This window comes from Clupea harengus, unplaced genomic scaffold (genome assembly GCF_900700415.2).
Source record: "Clupea harengus unplaced genomic scaffold, Ch_v2.0.2, whole genome shotgun sequence".
Classification (NCBI taxonomy): domain Eukaryota; kingdom Metazoa; phylum Chordata; class Actinopteri; order Clupeiformes; family Clupeidae; genus Clupea; species Clupea harengus.
Window position 1 is genome coordinate 1 of NW_024879917.1, and position 18,467 is coordinate 18,467.

General features: G+C 39.8%; 2 protein-coding genes across 6 annotated transcripts; one reads left to right on the forward strand and one right to left on the reverse strand.

The window, feature by feature from the left end:
• Positions 1-1,129: 1,129 nt before the first annotated feature.
• Positions 1,130-2,245, reverse strand: LOC122130723 (chorion-specific transcription factor GCMb-like). The gene is made up of 2 exons (XM_042705450.1): positions 1,803-2,245; positions 1,130-1,500 (listed from the first exon to the last, which is right to left on the reverse strand). Exons 1-2 carry the CDS (start codon positions 1,896-1,898, stop codon positions 1,240-1,242), a joined length of 357 nt encoding a protein of 118 aa, XP_042561384.1. The 5' UTR covers positions 1,899-2,245; the 3' UTR covers positions 1,130-1,239.
• Positions 2,246-4,126: 1,881 nt separating this feature from the next.
• LOC122130720 (synaptonemal complex protein 2-like) lies at positions 4,127-18,423 on the forward strand. 5 transcript variants are annotated; one of them, XM_042705442.1, is made up of 34 exons: positions 4,127-4,239; positions 4,398-4,517; positions 4,642-4,758; positions 4,962-5,057; positions 5,301-5,325; positions 5,435-5,520; positions 6,005-6,093; positions 6,897-6,931; positions 7,006-7,148; positions 7,296-7,348; positions 7,436-7,481; positions 7,567-7,659; positions 8,004-8,064; positions 8,495-8,649; positions 9,595-9,658; positions 9,758-9,791; positions 9,900-9,927; positions 10,038-10,066; positions 10,200-10,260; positions 10,478-10,588; positions 10,809-10,840; positions 11,186-11,237; positions 11,467-11,602; positions 11,953-11,999; positions 12,344-12,443; positions 12,538-12,605; positions 12,716-12,776; positions 12,891-12,977; positions 13,951-14,057; positions 14,468-14,562; positions 15,049-15,148; positions 16,060-16,118; positions 16,482-16,533; positions 17,901-18,423. In XM_042705442.1, the coding sequence occupies exons 1-34, from the start codon at positions 4,234-4,236 to the stop codon at positions 17,937-17,939; spliced, it is 2,487 nt and encodes an 828-aa protein (XP_042561376.1). In that variant the 5' UTR covers positions 4,127-4,233; the 3' UTR covers positions 17,940-18,423. The 5 variants fall into 5 exon arrangements, with proteins under 5 accessions (XP_042561376.1, XP_042561377.1, XP_042561374.1 ...); XM_042705443.1 differs by lacking the exon at positions 4,127-4,239 and having other exon boundaries at positions 4,336-4,517; positions 5,435-5,496; XM_042705440.1 differs by lacking the exon at positions 4,127-4,239 and having other exon boundaries at positions 4,337-4,517.
• The last annotated feature ends 44 nt before the right edge of the window (positions 18,424-18,467 follow it).

Here is an 18,467-nt window from a genome sequence, read left to right on the forward strand (position 1 = left end):
AAAGATAAGTCTCCTTTGGAAAAGCTAGAGAGAGCCATACTTATTGAGTGGGTTTTATTATTAAGTATATATTAGCACAGACAACAGGCAACATTATATTAATCCATCATCAAGATTTTTCTAACTTGTTGCGTTGCGTTCGTGCTGCGCAAATACACTGAGAGGCACATGTCAATGTCAAAATCTCCCAAGGACACCAATGCATTCTCAAATGTATTCTACCCTATACAGTCCAACACCGTAGGACTGTTACCACCATAGACATATATACACGTATATATGTCACGTATATATGTCTATGGTTACCACAGTGTTAAAGGAAAGCATAACAAACTGTCAGAGTCACACGTCGTCAGGATTGTTCTTGATTAGTCTGTATCAGGGAATGGACCGATATTTAAGTTTAGTGAGCCGACACTAAGATTAGCATAATGAGTTAGATGTGTGCACAAGTTACAACAAAACATTAATACCAATAAAGTCTGTTTTTTTTATCTTCCATAGGGTCGCAATGCCCCTTCAAAGGTTGTAAATAAAAATGGAGCTCACATTTCTGAATAAAACGTTGACAAGCTAAAAAAGCTAAATTTTGTTTTCTTTTTTATTTACTTATCGGAAAACAGACGTACACGTCCTAACAGAAAGTAAATAGGTAAATAAGAATAGGCCTAGTAATATCAATGGAAGCTATTCTTTAAAAATTTAAAGTTCAAAATGCTTTTAATACTTCTTGTTAAAAATGCCTTTAAATCATTCTTGTTTAACCACACTGGGCAGATTGAGAGACGCCTGTATGGGAAAGGAAAACCGTTGGTATGTCTCCAGGCTAACCTTAAATGTAGGCTACCATTATTTTTCTAAGGGAGATTTTGTCGGACTTGACTGATCTCATTCTAACATCATGAAAATAAGAAAGAGAGACAGAGTGCGAGAGAGAGAGAGTGTGAAAGTGAGTGGCAAAAATCGATGGATGATCACATGAGCTTGAGGACAAGAGCTGAACATGACGTTCAATGATAATCACTTCTCGCTTTTTAAGTTCGATTGAAATGGCTTACATACCTAAAACAAATTCATGGGGCTATTCCCTGATCCCTGGAGGTTTGGGAGGCCTTTCCCCTTTTGCGTTATAGTAGGCTATGCTATTGTTTAAACTCCTCATTGAATGCGTCCGCAACATTCCCAAATTACAGACTTACTTAGACCTACTGATAGAAATGACACTGAAAAATAGCAGACCTACTTACTTTGCTGTTTTTGTCGTGCTTTGTCGCAAATTGCAGGCCTAAGCGTAAGTTTGCCTCCGTCGCTTAGCGTACAGTTCCTGGCGCACACCACGACGCCCAGACAGGATTTCTTTAGGATCTGGCAGTTGTGATTGTTGGTGTTCCGCATCGCCCATCCGCTCAGGTGGCGTTGCGAGTTCTTGTCCTCGGAGCCGTAGATGTAACGAACATACCCGTCCGTCCATTCTTGAAAGGCGTCAAACTGCTTCGTGTCCTATGGAAACAGATTTTAGTGTAACTGATAAGTACACGGACCAATACAATGTCTGTATCGAACTGTAGCCTATTTGGATTTAGTCACTATACCAAAACAAATTTGAAACCACAAATGCGTGAAATAACATGGATAGCATGTAGTTTTCAAAACGAAACCAGTTGAACAGTGAAGTAAGTATTGAAAATATTTCAAAGTTGTAAACCCTCTTTACCGTTTTATTCTGCTGTTTCTGAAAGAAACGCATGGACGTAATTTCTAGTTGCCCTTGTAAGAGTATCCACAATCGTAGCGAAACTCACCTGGGGAAGCTTGGGGTCGTTGATGTCCCATGTCAACTTCATTCCGAAAGAGCAAACACAGTCCGAACCATCAAACTGATCAGTCGCCTTTGACATAGTGTGAGAGTCTGACAAACTTTTTCAACTTTTAAGTCGTCTTCAGATGTGGCCCTGTCACCGTTCAATTCCGGACCTTTGTATGGCATGGAAGTTCCGTACCACAAAATGATGTAAAGTCACATAGGATAAATTAATTGGAAGAAGTTTTAGTTTTACCATATAGCAACTCAATTTTATAGAACATGGTCACGTTTAATTCCGTTGGTATCCAAAAAGTCAGTTAGTCCAGAATTCCGGTGCGTCAATGGAGATGCGCTTCAAGAGAGGGGAGGCATGCAATGACTACAGGTGAATGTTGGCTGGCGTATGTAAAGAAGGAGGCTGGACTAACACTCTCTGCTGAAGCCTAGTGCCATGTATCTGAGTTTACCTGATCCAAAGCCATGACCTCCCCTAACCACATCCGTCTGTAAACATACGTTTTTACTCTGTAGGCTACAAATGGTCTTAGGATAAATTAAACAGATAAACCTTGAAAATAGCTCAAGCAAATACCTGACCCTAAAGCGGCGTCAAAGGGGGTAATTATGTTTTTTTCATATTGTCGTTTTTTTCCGTGTGCTGTGCGATTTTAGTTGGGGAATTACCTGTACTGTGATATCCAAACCTGACGGTTTGGAATTTCGAGTCTCACAATGTGTGCGTCAGCGAAATTTATGCAACCTCTTAAAAGAAAGATGATCAGAACTTAACGGCTGCTAGAACGGGAACTGTCAAATCTCAAGACTAGCCCATAACGTAAGGTGATCCATTTGAGGTCAGCACTTGTTATATGTAAACGCCAAGCCTCGGTGGACTGCTGACATGAAAACGGCATTGCTCGTGAACAAAACAAACAAGACAAATCATGCAAAATAATTTCCCACAGTTCACAGCCACAGTATGAAAATTACCGCTTTGATATGTTTTGAAGTAGCCTAAAATCCTATTTGTGGGTATCAGAATATTACATTTATTTTAAAATGTCGGCGATCAAATAGGCTATATATTTACGCACCCTAATTATTTCCCATATTGCTGTTCATTTTTCACCTTTCCCTCTTTTGGAAAGTCTTTTAACGTTTAGGCTATACATAAATAAATAAAAAATAAGAGCAAGGATTGAAACTGGACTCACTAAAACCAAAACAAAAAGGTCTAAATTGGAAATTAAGTTAAATACTTTCTTCACGTCCTATTCTATCAAAAGCCCAAATTTTATAGGATAGCCTATCCAATGAAAAGAACAGTAAAATGCCTTGCGAGAACTGCCTGCTAAGGGAAACCATGTAGACCATGAATCACAATTATAATGAATTCTACACGGATAACCACATTATTATTACTCAAACACAGTAGTTGTAGCCTATTTTCCTGTGATAGGTTTATTTACATATTCCAATCATTGTACCTTTTTGAAAATGCACAGATTGTATCTACACAGGTGTTGATACAATAAAGGTCCGAGTGTGTCAGCCTTTCAGTTGGTAAAGGACACGATTGCTGACGCATTTAATACACAAACACCAGGGGTGTAACCACAAACAAGACCAAAATATCAGTGTTCTCATATAAGGTTGCGCTTAAAAGGCACATGAAAATAATGTCAAATAGGTCTTGCCAATAAGCCCTTTTAAAATTAGCATAGGTCTAACAGAAGCATTTGAATTCGTAACATACAAATAAGCTAGGCCTATCAAACGTTAGAGGCCAAATTAAACTAATTTTGATTGATGCTGGAAAAATGGCATTGGACAGGGATTCATTTGTTTCAAGCATCTCTGTCGCTTGTAATTCCTTAAATTCCATGTCATTATATGTCAACCATAGCCTTGCAAATATTTCTTATTTTTGATGAACGGTCAAACACTAAATAAACAAAGGCTAAATATGGACAGGATCACGACATAGTTTATTTGGGCTAGATTAAAGCTAACGATTTTTGTTGGCCAATTATAGGCAACTCATTTAATAGCATTCATGAATCGCTAATGCTAACCTATAGGCCTAACATAAATTAATTTTACTGTTTGTATCCAGGTGGTGTCGAGAGGATGTTATATCAAAATATCAGTAGTTAGACACCTATATAGATAGAGGAGAGGAGGCCGCGTACCACTAACTTTTGCTGTTATATGGAATGTTAGAATTAGTAGCCTAATAGCCTACAGCCTAAGTTAATGAAAACACACCATACAACATAACGTCTCGTGTATGTTTTGAGATACTAATGATGTGTTTGAGGTATACTAGTCAGACATCCCTCGTTAACTAAACTAGGCTAATGAGCCGCACGTGTTCGTATCGGGCGTAATCAAGAACGCTGCGAGAAATTCGACCACTGTTCGGCAAAATGAGCGTAGGCTTATCCCTTTTTTATTCAGTGTAGGCTATTATGTGTGAAATGTTCGAAAAATATCATTTTATATATCAGAGAATATCATTTTCACCTTAATTTAGCAATTCGAAAAATCTAACCAAAGCTCCAGCGTGACTTCTTTTATGTTTCTCTCCCAGTTCGAGAGCAATCTCCTACAGGCTTTCGCCAAAAATCATGTTCAAACAATCGTTGATATATTTGCCACGGAAAAAAAATTCAAATCATTTGCAGATCGACTGGACAAAGTTGTCGATAAGGTAGGCCTGTTTATTAATAATGCCTTTGGCCTGCATTCAATGAACCAGGACAAATGATTTGAGTCACAAAAGTGCTAGGCTATCTGTTAATGGAAAACCATTGTGTCTGCTATTTCTATTTCAGGAACTGGATACAAATCATTTTAAAAATGTCATCCTGATTCTCAAAGCCATTGAAAAAGTAATAGAGCAAGACGAGGACTGCTTCCACACACTTGTTCAACAGGGCGTTGTTGTAATGATGAGTATCCTGTCAACCTACTTATTTGTAAACCATTGATGTTGGCCTAGGCTACTGAGTGCTGTGGTTCAATTAAAGAAAGCAAAGCGTCTTTCGCGCCCAAGCTCTCTCAGCGTTGGAATGACTGTCGCTCGTGCCTCCACTGGCGCGTAGACTACGAAAAGTTGTTAAGCATTCCATCTTTGTTGTTTGTGTTTACTTACATGCTCACTTGGTATGAGAGGACAGTGGAACAAATCACTCCGCAATCGACCCCGGAGCAGATGATTTTCCTTGAGACTTTCTATGATATTGCTGTGGTAAGTAGTTATAGCTCTGTAAAATGCTTTTTTCTTGTTCTCCCGGCTAAATACTAAAGACCATCTGTTAATCTATTTAAGCCCCCCTGAAATGGTACAAACCCCACTCACACGCATACACTACATTCGAAATATTCATAATAATTAATACATTAAATATATTGGGATTTTCTGTAAGAATCTAAGATCACATTCTTTCTTTCTGAAAGATGTACTAAATCAACCTTTCATCCTCTTTTCCAGAAACTTTCTCATAGCATAATTGAAGGTTGTATTCCCTCACCTACTTGTCCATCCATTCATTCATTTATTATTTATTTCTGCTCCAGTGAATAGCACAAAGTATCTTATATGTAATGTATTTGTTATTTGTACAGGCAAAGCCACAATCAGGACTCTTCTTATCCTGCGCTTTGGGGCTCTTGTGACAGATGAGCGGGTGTGCTACAAGCTTCGCCTGGATGTAGGATCAAAGACTACACAGATGCTCCTCTGATATGTCATAGCTATAACAAGAAAATCTTAATGTTCTTACATTTTATTGCCATGTGGAATAACCTTTTAAGATCCTCTGTAGAAAAATTGCCATGTCTGAAGAACTTTTTATTCAGCAAAGGTTTCCTGTGAAGAATGTCTGCGAAGAAGCTTTAGTTTTTTTTGCTTACGGAGGTTTCTTTGCAAAGAGTGTTATTCGGAGATTTGTTATAATGAAGAATATCATGTGACAAAACACTCACAGTCTACTAAAGCCTATCAAATTGATCTAAAATATCAGGAAACTAGTCTGTGGAGACAAACAAAGGACTATAATTTCCCCCCTTGGTTCTATACTAACCTCATACATACAATAGAGGATCACAGCGCACCAGGGATGAGGTGCTTTGTAGTTGACAATGCAATGCTGTCACATAAGAGAGTCAAAAGGATTCTCTTCCCTCTCTCAACAGGCCATTCAGACAATCAACTCGATGGTGGATGGGATTTCGAAGGATGACAGGCGAGATATGTGCCACGCCAATTCTCTTTCCCAACTCTTGTAAAAAATCTTTTTTAAATTGTATTTATTCATTTAATTTCCTGCTGAATCGAAGCCTCTGCACTGACTTGTCTAATTTCTCCATACAAGCTTTCAAAATACACACATCTCCCCAGCATATGGGAGAGAACATAGGGCGATGTCTAGAACTATAACCTACTTGCATGTCTGTTAATGCATCAGAACTGCCCTGTCATCCTCACCCAAATTTGCCTTAGTTGTGCTAGAAGAGGAAAATTCAGACTGACCCATCCAGCATGTAGCCCACCTCTTCTACTGTGCAGAGACAAATGCAGAGGCAAAGTCCCCCCCCCCCCCCCCCTCAATCCCCCTCAACTCCAAATATAGTGGCAGAACACTGCCCTCTTGTGGACTATCTGGGTTGCTCCATTTTCAAATAGACTGATGGCAAGTACTTGCTTGCTCAGTTTTAAAAGCAAGCAGTAAGGAGTTATTGTCAATGATACCAGTAAAAGCTGCCTTTAAAACATGTTTCAAAAAGCGCACAAGTTGTTGCATACTGTCTCTTTGAATAATGGCAAGTTCTCTGATCCAGCCACACTAACGTGGATGTAAATGATCATAGTGTTAATTTATTGCCCAGAAAGTTATGCTCAGAAATACTGAAAACATATTGCATCAACACATTTAGATGATCCTATTTGTCTTGGTAAATGAACACAGCCAATCAGAAAATGTTGCATCAAAACGAATCTTAACTTAGCTCCTGATGTTTTTTTTTCAATCTTTCTCATGTACCAAATGTTGAATATTGCACGAATAACACATCATCTTTATTTCAGGGAATACTTTGCTGAGGTTCTGTTGAAGGGTGGAGGTAAGCTGTTTTTTCTTCTTCTCAGTAACATCTTTTACATTTCTGCCCTACAGCTCCCATTCACCCTCCTACAGATTATGAGTTTCAGGTAGCCGTAACTGAGGCACTCTCGCGCATGACTATAAAGAAGACCAGGGAGGACATTGCCAATAAGTGGTTTGGTGACAAAAAACTGTCTTCATCCTTCATGGCCATAAAATACGGAGAGTTTGAAACAGTAGGTTCCTAATATGTACTTTAGTCAAAGCTCATTTTGATTTAAAATGGCCGCCTACATTGCTTGCCCTAGCTTGTAGTGAACTGTTTGTTGTTATTATATTATATTATTTTATTTTATTATATATTATTGTTGTTATTATTAAAGGATTGCCGGATATTTCTAAATGAAGTAAACGGCTCATTTGGAAACGACCGAAGGTATGTTGTAATATGATTTTCATCCACCTAAAGAGTCATTTTAAGGATTCTTACTGAGGGCTAACCTAAACCTTTTCTCTTTTCCAGAGTTTTCACATTTCCCTGCATAAGAGCATTTCTTGAAGGCACTGAGGTAAGTGTTGAAGAACACCGTGGATTTCAGCTGCTGTAGCTTCTCTGCATCTTTCCCATGGGTATTCACCTTATTATCTGACAAGCTTTTCAAGCCTGAGGACGCAAACCTCAAGGAGTTCTGGATCGACTTCAACATCGGCTCATCCTGCATTACCTTCTCAGTACATGATCCAGAGGTAAAGCATCCATCTGCTGCATTTATTTATCTGTAGTGTGCTCTAGGCATACAACAGAGATGCATATCTACTGAAGATTGATTACGTATTTTCATTATTTCTTTTTTTCTTGTTTTCATATTTTATTTTTTTCTATTTCTTGTCAACCAACATTCACTGGGCATTTAAATGTAACACACCTGTGTCATTAGAGCCCAAACAGTGAGAGCACTTTGTTATCTCCATCAGATGTCTTGGGTCTACTCTAATTAGTTGTCCTGATACTGAGAAGACTATTGCAGAAACATGAGAACAACTTTAAAGGTACCTTAACTTGTGCTGTATGCCATCTCCGTTTATTCTAGAATTCTCTCTGGGGTTCCATCTGCCTGATGAAGACCTCTGTTGATTTCTATGAACTGTCAAGTGAGTACGCTACAGGACCTATGATGCCGTACTGTGTGTGTTTGATCCAGATGAATCTTTTGTGAATGTCACTAGCAGGATTTCCATTCAACGTTTTAATGCAAAAGTGGAAATGCTTCAAATTCATGTTCAATTCAAGTTAAGAAATGTATTCATTGGAAGGGGGTGGATTAACCCCCGATTTGGACAGGGTATAATTCATCTAAGGTTGATGGAAGAAGGTTTATTTGCTTCAAATCAAGGAGTTTGTTGCTATTTTATTTGCATTAGCTTCTGAATTGTAATGAATATGGTTAGAAATTGAATATTCTCGCATGAACAGTGTGAGTGGCTTATTAAATCCTGCACCCCTATCTTTTGGAATGGCATACTGCAAATATACTGCAGTAATAAAATGGTCTCTCCCTCTCTCTCTCCCCTGTGGCTAAAGTGGTGAATGATAAGAAAGTCCTGACTGTCCACACAATCAGCCCTGTTGTCCCCCATGGAAAGCTTGCAGGCCAGACAGTCCAAATGTTCTTTTCAGCCTGCCATGAGATTGCAGCTCCCTTACAGAAGGTCTTTGGAGGTGCACCACAGCCTAAGGTGGGTAGCACAGCCAGTACTGACTCCACATCAGATGTCTCTAAATGCTCATGAACACGTTGACACCCAGGTCAATATGGGAGGGCAAGGGTAACAGATCTTATGTCATATTCAGAACACACTTTGTGTCACGAAATGCATTCATTAACAAAAGCAATGAATGCAATGGCTACTTTCGTAGATGTCATTGTTGAAGCAGCATTTCATGCAGCTTTCATGGACAGAATGTATTCTATAACTGCCAACTCATGAAATGTATGAGACTAAAGCCCTTTCATGCACATGAGACCTTCAGGAGTATAGCTTATGGCCATAATTTATTCTGTACTTTAGCAGAACATGGACTTCTACAAAAGTTCAAGTAGTAACTTGTTAAGTCACAGATTTTATTGTGCTAAATCTCTTTTGTGCAAGGCATACTTTCCGTAATATAGCATAGTATGTATGCTAAAGTTATGGCACAGCATGATCATAGTGTAGTAGAGCATTGTCTATTTCTTGCAACAGGAGTATAGATGTTGGCTTAAGACCTCTTATGTGGACAGAATTAGTTTTGTCTATGAACTTTAGTTTATTTTCTTCACAAAGATTTGTCCGCAAAATTTAAAAGTACAGAAGCAAATTTAATCATTGGTTTTGTGTTCTGTGCACGAAAGAAGGTGCTCTCTTCAATATTTTGTGGACAAAAGACATTGCAGTGTCACATGGTTTCATAGTAAATGAATGCATTTCGTAGTGCTGGGTGCGTTCTGAATATGAAAAAAGTTACACGTGGCGCCCCATAGGTAAGTGCATTGCTGTTTCAGCCCAATTATTTTCTCAAATATAATGTGTTTATATATATATATATATATAGCAGTGATTATGCATCAAAATAAATAAAAACTAATATAGATTTCTCAGTGCAGTATAGTGAGATGATGCTAAAACATTACATTATTTAAGGGCTCTCCACCAGAAAGGCGAACACCCCCTCTGGACATGTCTCCTGGTCAAGACTCCTCCTCAGGTGTGTAGATTTCTGTCCAGTCAGCTCTGACATTTATTTCAGTTCCCCCTAGTGGCCATAATATATATGAACCCATTAAATACATTTTGTCTCATACAGACCCCCCTGTTGCATTAGCAGAGAAGTCTCCAAGGTGAGCATAAATGCCACTTAAGCAATTCTACAGGCAATGTTAATCTACATCAGTACATGCGTCCGAACATGCACAGTAAAAAGTAATCTGTTTCTCTGTTTTTAATAGTCCACAGATGACCAATGAAGACACTGAGGTATATGGCATTTTAATGTTTTCCCTTTTTACAAACACTATAATGAACTTACCAATTACTATTAAGAAGCTTACTGTTTGGGAATCACTGGGTCACTTGTCTTTGACTAGATGAGTCAGACGGAGACGTCCCCACAACAGTGAGTGACTCGGTGTTTACTCTCCTGTCTCACACACTTGCAACACTAAAAAGTAGTTTTAAAGCTCTCCACAGTATATTGTGTCATGTTATGCAGACTGATGGTAATGTGTCACTTTATTTCCATTTTCCAGAGAGGACGAGAGCACTCCCCCACAGGATGTCTTCATTATGCGGGATGACCCGGACACGGAGGTTGGATTGTGTACACTACATAATGTTCGCTCCTCTTTCAGTGTCTCTCTCGCTGTCTTTCTGCCTCACATGTAAAGGAAATACCTTTTTCTCAGTCTTTCTCTGTCACAGTGAAAGGGAATGTGCTAAACATAAGTGTGATACTTTTGTTCTTGTGGAAAGCAATTCAGCTCGCTCACTAGATGTGTCCTTTAACACATTAACCAAATTATCTTAGGTTTATCTTGAAGTAAAACACAATCTTGAAACCACAAGACGCTTATCAAAGCGCTCACAGGTCAGAAAGCCAGGCAATGTGTCATTCAGGACTGCTTTGAAGATTTATAAGGTCAGTATCATCATGGTACTGGATATTACATAATTTGATCATAAAGTCTTCCTTTATGATTATTGATTATTGTTTGTCTGACTGGGTGAGGGGAAATTAAATAAAACCACTCTGAAATATCACCCCAAACTTTAGCCAATTTGGCCATTTCCGTGCCAAATTCCATTGAGCCCAAATACCCAACAGTAAACTTGTTTAATTTTGTTTGTTTGTTATCCAGATGATGAGGGCAAGAGCAAGATCCTCAAATGAGTAAGGACACTTTTCCTCACATGGTTTACCTCCATAAATGTTTAAAACCCGCACTCCAACTCAACGTATTGGGTCTCAGACAGCTTCATTGTATTTATCTCTAATGTAATGACTTGGCTCTTTTGAATATTCAACGGCATCGAATATTCTCTTGACACAGCCAGACTTTTTCAGTTATTGCAAATTACCTGTTTTCATGCCTGTTCAAACCAGGATTGTGTCTGCCACTCCAGCTACACTGGAGAGTGAGGGATCCTGTTAACTGACACAGCATAAACTACTGACCCAGACATGTATATAGCAAGATATCATTCCTGTGGATAAAACTCGTCCTGCCATTTGCAGGGCCGGTACAACTGTCTCGGCTACGGCGGCTGTACAGAAAGCTCCCCAGAAGGTAAACACATGCTCTCTAAGGGACTGGACCATTGGGAACTACATCCATCCCTCCTGACATTGCTTGGTTATGGTACCTTTGCAAAATCAACGTATCGGTAGATAAAATGGAGCTTAAGTACCAGTATTGTGTTTAGCAAACAACCATCTTCCATGTATCATATTTCCGCTTGTTTAATCAAGTAAGGTTATGAAAAATGTTTCTGATAACCATTCCTTGTCTCATTTAGGCCAGAGGTGAAAGGTTAAACTGGGATGACCTTGAGGGTAACAGCATTGCCAGTGACAAAGTAACCCCCTGCCACACTAGCACACCTACTCACAACTACACTAGGAAGAAACCAAAGGTCAAAGGTAGACTGAAGGGTAACTACTGTCATTCTCTTCTGCTTAGATGATTGATTATAAGTGGTTGTAGGTGCATGGTCCTCCTTTGAACTTTTATATCTGGCCAAGGATGTCCTTCTGACCAAGGACATCACCAATCAGACATACTTAACATGCTCGTTTTTATACAACAAATTCGAGTGAACTACTCAACTTCCAAAAACTTCAGCCAATGTCATCTTGGACTAATTTTTCGCCTTGCACAGTATTTGTCACCTGTACACCCAAATTGAGAAAGTGCCGTCCTCTACAGCCTTCGCTCTGCTATTCAAATGATGTTTGAGCTCAGCTTTCTTCCTTCAAGTGACTTTGCTTTCTTCTCACTCTAGTCCTGCCTATGTCATCCCCCAGCAGTGGAGAGGAGAGACATGCTAAGGTAATGGACATGTCTGCTTTTATTTTATTTTATTTTATTTTATTATATTATAAACAATAATCTAAGCATACGGAACCTGGAGTGTAGCTAGTAGAAAATTAGTTTATTAACACAATGATTTCTGCATTCTGGGTTTTGCGTTGGATCTGGCAGCAGATTAAATGTAATTATGGGATTAGATGTTGCTGTAATACTGTTCAAGTCTGAATATTATTCAAGTAAACAAATCTAACCAAATATCAGGTGTTATTGGTAGTTATTCAGCATACTGTGAAAGTGATGATGATAAGAAGCTCTGGTCGTAGCTTTCAAATATTGACTTGTGTTGTGGTGCTCCTCCACAGCCTTCATCAGCAACCCCCAAAGCATCACCGGCCAGTCAACCAGTGACTCGTGAAATCTCTGAATGTGGGACAGACCATAGAGACACGATGGCAGACTCTGGTAGTTTCTCCATCTAAAGAAGATTGAGACAATGAGCACAGGAATACAAATGTACTGGTGTACGTTGATGCATCAACAATTGTGATCTCTCTAGGTTTCCTGGACCCGTCTGTCTTTGAAAGCACCATACCTGAAACTCCACCCTGTGACCCGACCAATAAGGTACTTTTTGTCTTAGTTCTTTTGTTTAAATACTGCCATCTTGCTTACACTTTTGTGTAGTTTACTGTTAGGCAAAACATCCAGTTGGACTTTGATGTCTTAATCTTCAGGAGAGTAACATTGTTCAGGAATCATCCTTCCAATCAAGAAAAAGGCCCCTCAAGAGTCCAGGTTTGATTTGTGTATTTGGTTGAAGTCAGTGAAGTTGGAACCTGCTATTGGGAAGAGTTTCCTGTAACTCATGAGCTTTATGAGCGATTTAATGTCTGTTTTCTTGGTGTGCAGAACCCTCAGTGACACAGAGAGAGCAGGCAGGAGTAGGCCTGCAGGCGAGAGGCCTATTCCATTCCAAACCACAAGAGGGAGCTGCAGGTATGCTGTGAAATTTGCACACCAATGCAACCGTAGGCATGCAGAGCCAGAGAGGAAAAGGGGTTGAGCGTGTGCAGTGTTTTGGAGTTGCATTCTACCTGTAAAATATTCCCATTTGACAAGAAGCATTGTTAATGTGTACAAAAAAGCATGACAAGACCAGAATGGATGCTTACACTCACATAATGCAGCAAGTGGGGACTTTGTGGGGCATGAATGCCTATAATCTGGCTACAAATGTCTCTTGCGTTCTTTGATTAATTCGATTAATTCATGGCTGTTAAAAGTCCACCATGATAACGCTGGGTAAATTAACAGACCAATTAATTTAGACTAAATTTAGCAGTGGATCGCCTACTCCAAAGCTCTCATGTAGTAATATAACTTAATTTCCAAACACGAATGCAAATATCATATCCACGAGGAGACAACATCATGAGTTCTTAGCATGGCATCTGACCATGGCATTGCCAGTGTTCACCACTCCCGGACCGCGTCAACTGAATGCCCACAGCTTGACATTGTCTTCAGAGAGGATCACCCCACCATTCCTCTTTAGAATTTCTCACAGCCTTGCCACCTTGGCAAAGTGCCAGGCTGGCATGAGAGTCTGCCAGACCCACTCTCCTTTTATTACGCTGTCCCAAAAATGGCCCACTGGCATGTCGCTCACTAGTGTCCAGTGCTCTGGGTTTACTCTGGGGCAAGAACCTGAGGTGCCTTGTAGTGCTGTGGTTTCCGCGGTCATCACTGACATAGTGAAAGTTGCAGAAAAATATATTTCGTTAAATCAATAGTTAAAAAGGGGGGGGGGGGGGGGTACATAGTGCAGGAGGTCTGTGTTTGTAAAGCACAAAGTGTTTGTAGATGTAGCTCAGATTTTTTGCATTTTTAAATTATTGGTGTGTGTGTGTGTGTGTGTGTGTGTGTGTGTGTGTGTGTGTGTGTGTGTGTGTGTGTGTGTGTGTTCCAGCAGACACTGTACTAGCAGATGAAGAGGACTCTGAGGCAGATATCATGGGTCCTGATGTGATCTCTGCTTTCCGAAGCTTCAAGTCTCAGCTGCTGGATCACGTCTTTGTAATGATTCTCCCACCCAACCCTCAGCGCACTGAATACTCACTCACACAGAGCCCTGTGGTTCTGACTGTGGTTTATAAAGTGCCACTCATAGGCCCATGCTACCCAGGGGTATTATAATAAGTGTTCCGGATGCTCTCATTCACTGTCATTTCCGTGATTCTCTGATAGGGACGGGATTAACTGGCATGTCTGTGCTATGCTATGCTACCATGTTCCCATCCAAACACAAACTTTTACACAAAAAGGGGCAAGTCCTACCCCGGTTCAGTGCTCACTTGTCTGTTTCGTCAGTTTAAGACTACTAAGTCCACATATAGTGGGTAGAATTAGTCATAACAATACATCTTCACCACTTTATCTTTCCCTGAGCATTATACAATCTTTTCTTATTTATTTTTCTGCACCAGGCGAAGCATCAGAGGATAGAGACAAGATCTCTGCAGTCGCTGTCTGACTGCCAGAACCAGGTGGTGACGCTCCTGAAGACCGTACAAACTCAGCGGTGAGAACTAACGCTGTACTGAGCGCGTGCTGTGCAACTATGATGGTTCCTTCAGAACAGCCGACGACCTTTGAAACATTGTGCATTTGGCCAAACATATGGCCTGACATCTGATGTTGCGTTGAAATGATGAGTCACCACAGTATTCACTATAAAAATAAGCCCACTCAGGGTTTTTTTTTTTTTTCTCCAGAAAATGTGACCCAGCATTTTGTACTATGCAGTTAATGCATTTTTCACATGGCAAGGACATCGTGATCTGGTGTTTTATTCCTTCACTTTCAACTGCATTCATGCAAAACGTTAGCAATTTTAGGAAACAGTAATATATACATTACCTTTGTAAACATCCTTTCAACTGCAGCTGTGCGAGAACTGAAATTCAGTTGGTTTAATCCTATGCATGTAGACAAAACGTATCAATACTAGAAATGGTTTTGTCTGTAGTATTTGCTGTTGAAATGTTAAATGTGTATGCTTGGCCAGGCTGCAGCTGCTGGAGAGGTTTGAGGAGGTGGTGGTGGAGCAGCTCGGGCGTCTGGAGCAGGACTGCCGCTCCCTCAGGAACATCGAGAGGGAGACCATGGTCTGTATCTCCATCACAGGGTCACTGTAGTTCACTGTACATAGTGCTCTACTCATAATAGTTTGCTTTGCCCAACACAGCGTACCCACTTGTGGCGTTTTATTCCTCTGCCCTCAGAGATGGGTTTTACACATACAGTCTATGCTTGGTGTACATCACTTGTTTGTGGTGTGGTGGGGTGGGGCTGGGCATTGGGTTGGCAAAGTATGTGCTAGCCACAATTCATACTCCATACAATTTTCTGGGGCTTGAGTATGTTGAAATTGAAACCTAGCTTTGTGGCAACAGATTTGGATGAGTTGACATGCCGCCAGATAAGAGGTTTAGTATACCCCCAAAACAGTAGATGCCTTATGGCTTCACAATGGCTCTGACGACTTAGGAAGATGAGTCTTGTCTGAATCATTACCCTGGTAGGACGGGCTGGTGCCACTGAGGTTGCTGATATGGAAATCTTTCAGGCGCACAGCTTGAGGTTTTACTAATTTAATCCTTTGGCCTCTTCAAAGCGATTGGAAAATGTCTGACCATAGCTTGAACTTCGGTAAGAGACAGAGTAGAATGCGCATACGATCCTATTCAAAATGAAGTACAGTACGATGACGTCCCTCCTGTGTGATAATGCTGCTGTTCCCGCTAATAAGATTTCATTCTGTACAATAATAATTGGATTTGGACAATAAGCTCTCCTGGGTTTCCTATGATACATGATCATTTAGTCCTTCAGTCATAAAAAAAAAATTATTGCAAAATGTATAGCATGTTCAGGTATTCTAGGTAACATTTTTGTAAAAGAAATGGAGAATAGTGTTAATGGTGATCTAATATATGTGCACTCTCTGTGTCCACTGATCAGACGCACTACTCTGTCCAAACAGCTAAATTCAATGCTTGGTGAATTCTTATTGCAGACCTTCTGGAAGACGGAATACCAGGCCGTGAGATCCTTCTGTGAACGTCAACAGAGCAGGTAGAGCCCTCTATCCTCCCTTTCTGTATAGTCGAAGAGAAAATGGTTTAGATTTCTTATGTCCTTATGTCTTGACCTCATTATTGGAGTGTCAAGGAAAAAATGGCATCCCTTCTTCATGGTACAATATACAATGACCTCCATTTGTGTGTATGTCTGTGTTTTTCAAAGATGTTGTTATTGTTAATTATTTTTTATATATATATTTCCTGTATAGAGGTAGTTCAGTAAATGACTGGGGCACAGGAAATGGTTGTGCTTTTCTGTTCTTCGGGTACTGTAGCTGGCCTGTTGGCTATTGCAAATGTCTGTGACTCTGCAAACACTTATGAAGTTGAGCTTTTTCTCCTCCTCCTGCATCAGACTGGACTCCTTAGAGATATGCAGAGGCAACGCTACACAACACTCCCCACAAGTATGTCTAATCACTCTCAAACTGAAATGTAACCTCACACTCAACTATGGTGAATAGTTCACTTGCCAAATGTATTTAACCAGGGTTACCTTCAGAGTAGATGACAATCATAGACAGTGTTTTGATATTATTTGCATGTTTCAAGGAGAAATACTCATTTACTTTTGAGGGTCTTGAATAAGCGTATCATTATTTGGTTGAGTTTGCGTTCTTGACATAGAAGTCCATGTACAATGAGTTTAAACGGAATAGAATTGAGGTCAAAATCATTCCCTTTGGGGCTATTGGGTCAGAATAAGTCATTAATGGTGACGTGTTTGTTCAGTTCTCTCGTTTTATTTGTTTATCCGCTGTGTTTATCTGTGCCGGGACAAACCAGATACTGATTTCCGGTTCCTCGCTGTTAGCTTTGTGTCGGGCCTTGAAATCCGATACTGGTTTCTGACAATACAGACCCAAGAAGTGTCAACAGCAGAGAAGCTGGCCAAGCAGATGCTGAAAAATTAGCTGAAATCAATTCCAGACATCGCCACAAGCATTAGGCCTCCCAAAATGTACTCTTCAGGGTACGGGATTACTCCCCAAGGACACAAATATCAGCACGCTCAGCAATGCAAATCAATTTAGTTGACCTAAGACGATATCTAGCGGGAGAGAGAATGATGTTTCCGAATTTCCGCAGATGTATGTAACATTGTGCACACCTGCTCAAAAACACAACCAGGATTATTAAGATACTATACCTTGATATTCATTATATTAGATATTAATTATTACAATTATATGAATATCTTGGAAGGCATTTCAGTGTGTTCCCTGTAGGAAAGGGAGCTTTTCATACAAAATGCCCAAGTCAGCTGTGCAATCAGAATGAATTTGATCTCATTTAAAAGTGTTAGCGGTATAAAAAGATGCTTTTACAATCCCCATAAAACGGGCTGAGATCCTCTGCGGTACATAACTCGCCAGAGAAAATACAACAACTGATTTAACCATGAACCATGTTCAAACCATCATGGCGAGCCGTGAGCCTTGGCCTGCTGCCATGGCAACAAAAGAGCTTAGTCAAGTACTGGAAAATATTGACCTACAGTCATTGATGTGATGTGATGTTCCCAGACTAAATGCTCCAGAGAAGACCAACAGAACGGGCCTATAGCACACAACCACATACAAAATGGGAGCACATGTTCATACTACACCCACTGTGTAGTGACTGATGAATGTCCAGGAACCCAGTGATGTACAGTTCTGCTTGTGTGACAATATGAATTTGGGTACACTGGAATAAGTGTTTTCTGACAACAATACTGTGCATATTGTTTTGTGGTTTTTCTGACATTAAAATATTGTCTGTTTCACTCCAGGACGAAGAGGAAGGCGAAAATATGGAGTACAGTGGCTAATCTGCTACAATAGCCCATAACATGTTTACATTATAACATAAACTATTTAAAATAACCTTGGTCAGCTTAATTTTTGCACATTTAACTTACTTTATTGGCTGTGTGCTTATGTTGGGATTAATCACCACTTTAAGAGTTAATGTGGTAAAACATTTAGTTTGTAACAATCCAAGAGGTGTATAATCTTGCACCAAATTAATGACTGAAGTGCAATCGGTACATTTCACAACCATTTTTTTGACCATGCACTGTATCACAAGTAAGTACAGTGTGGAAAACTATCAGTGTTGTTTGTTTAAATAAATATGAAATGTCAAGAGTAACACTGCACACTGTAAAACATTTGGAAAGAACCAAAAGTCCATCTTAATGTTTTTGCTCAACGTACTGTATTTTTCTGTGTCTTAGTGAGAACATTTGTTGATTTGACTTTACATTCAATTTATTGACCAATAATAAAAATCTACAAAACACAGTGAAGAAATTCTGTAAAATGTTAAAAGAATTCTTGTTACAAGATATATTCAG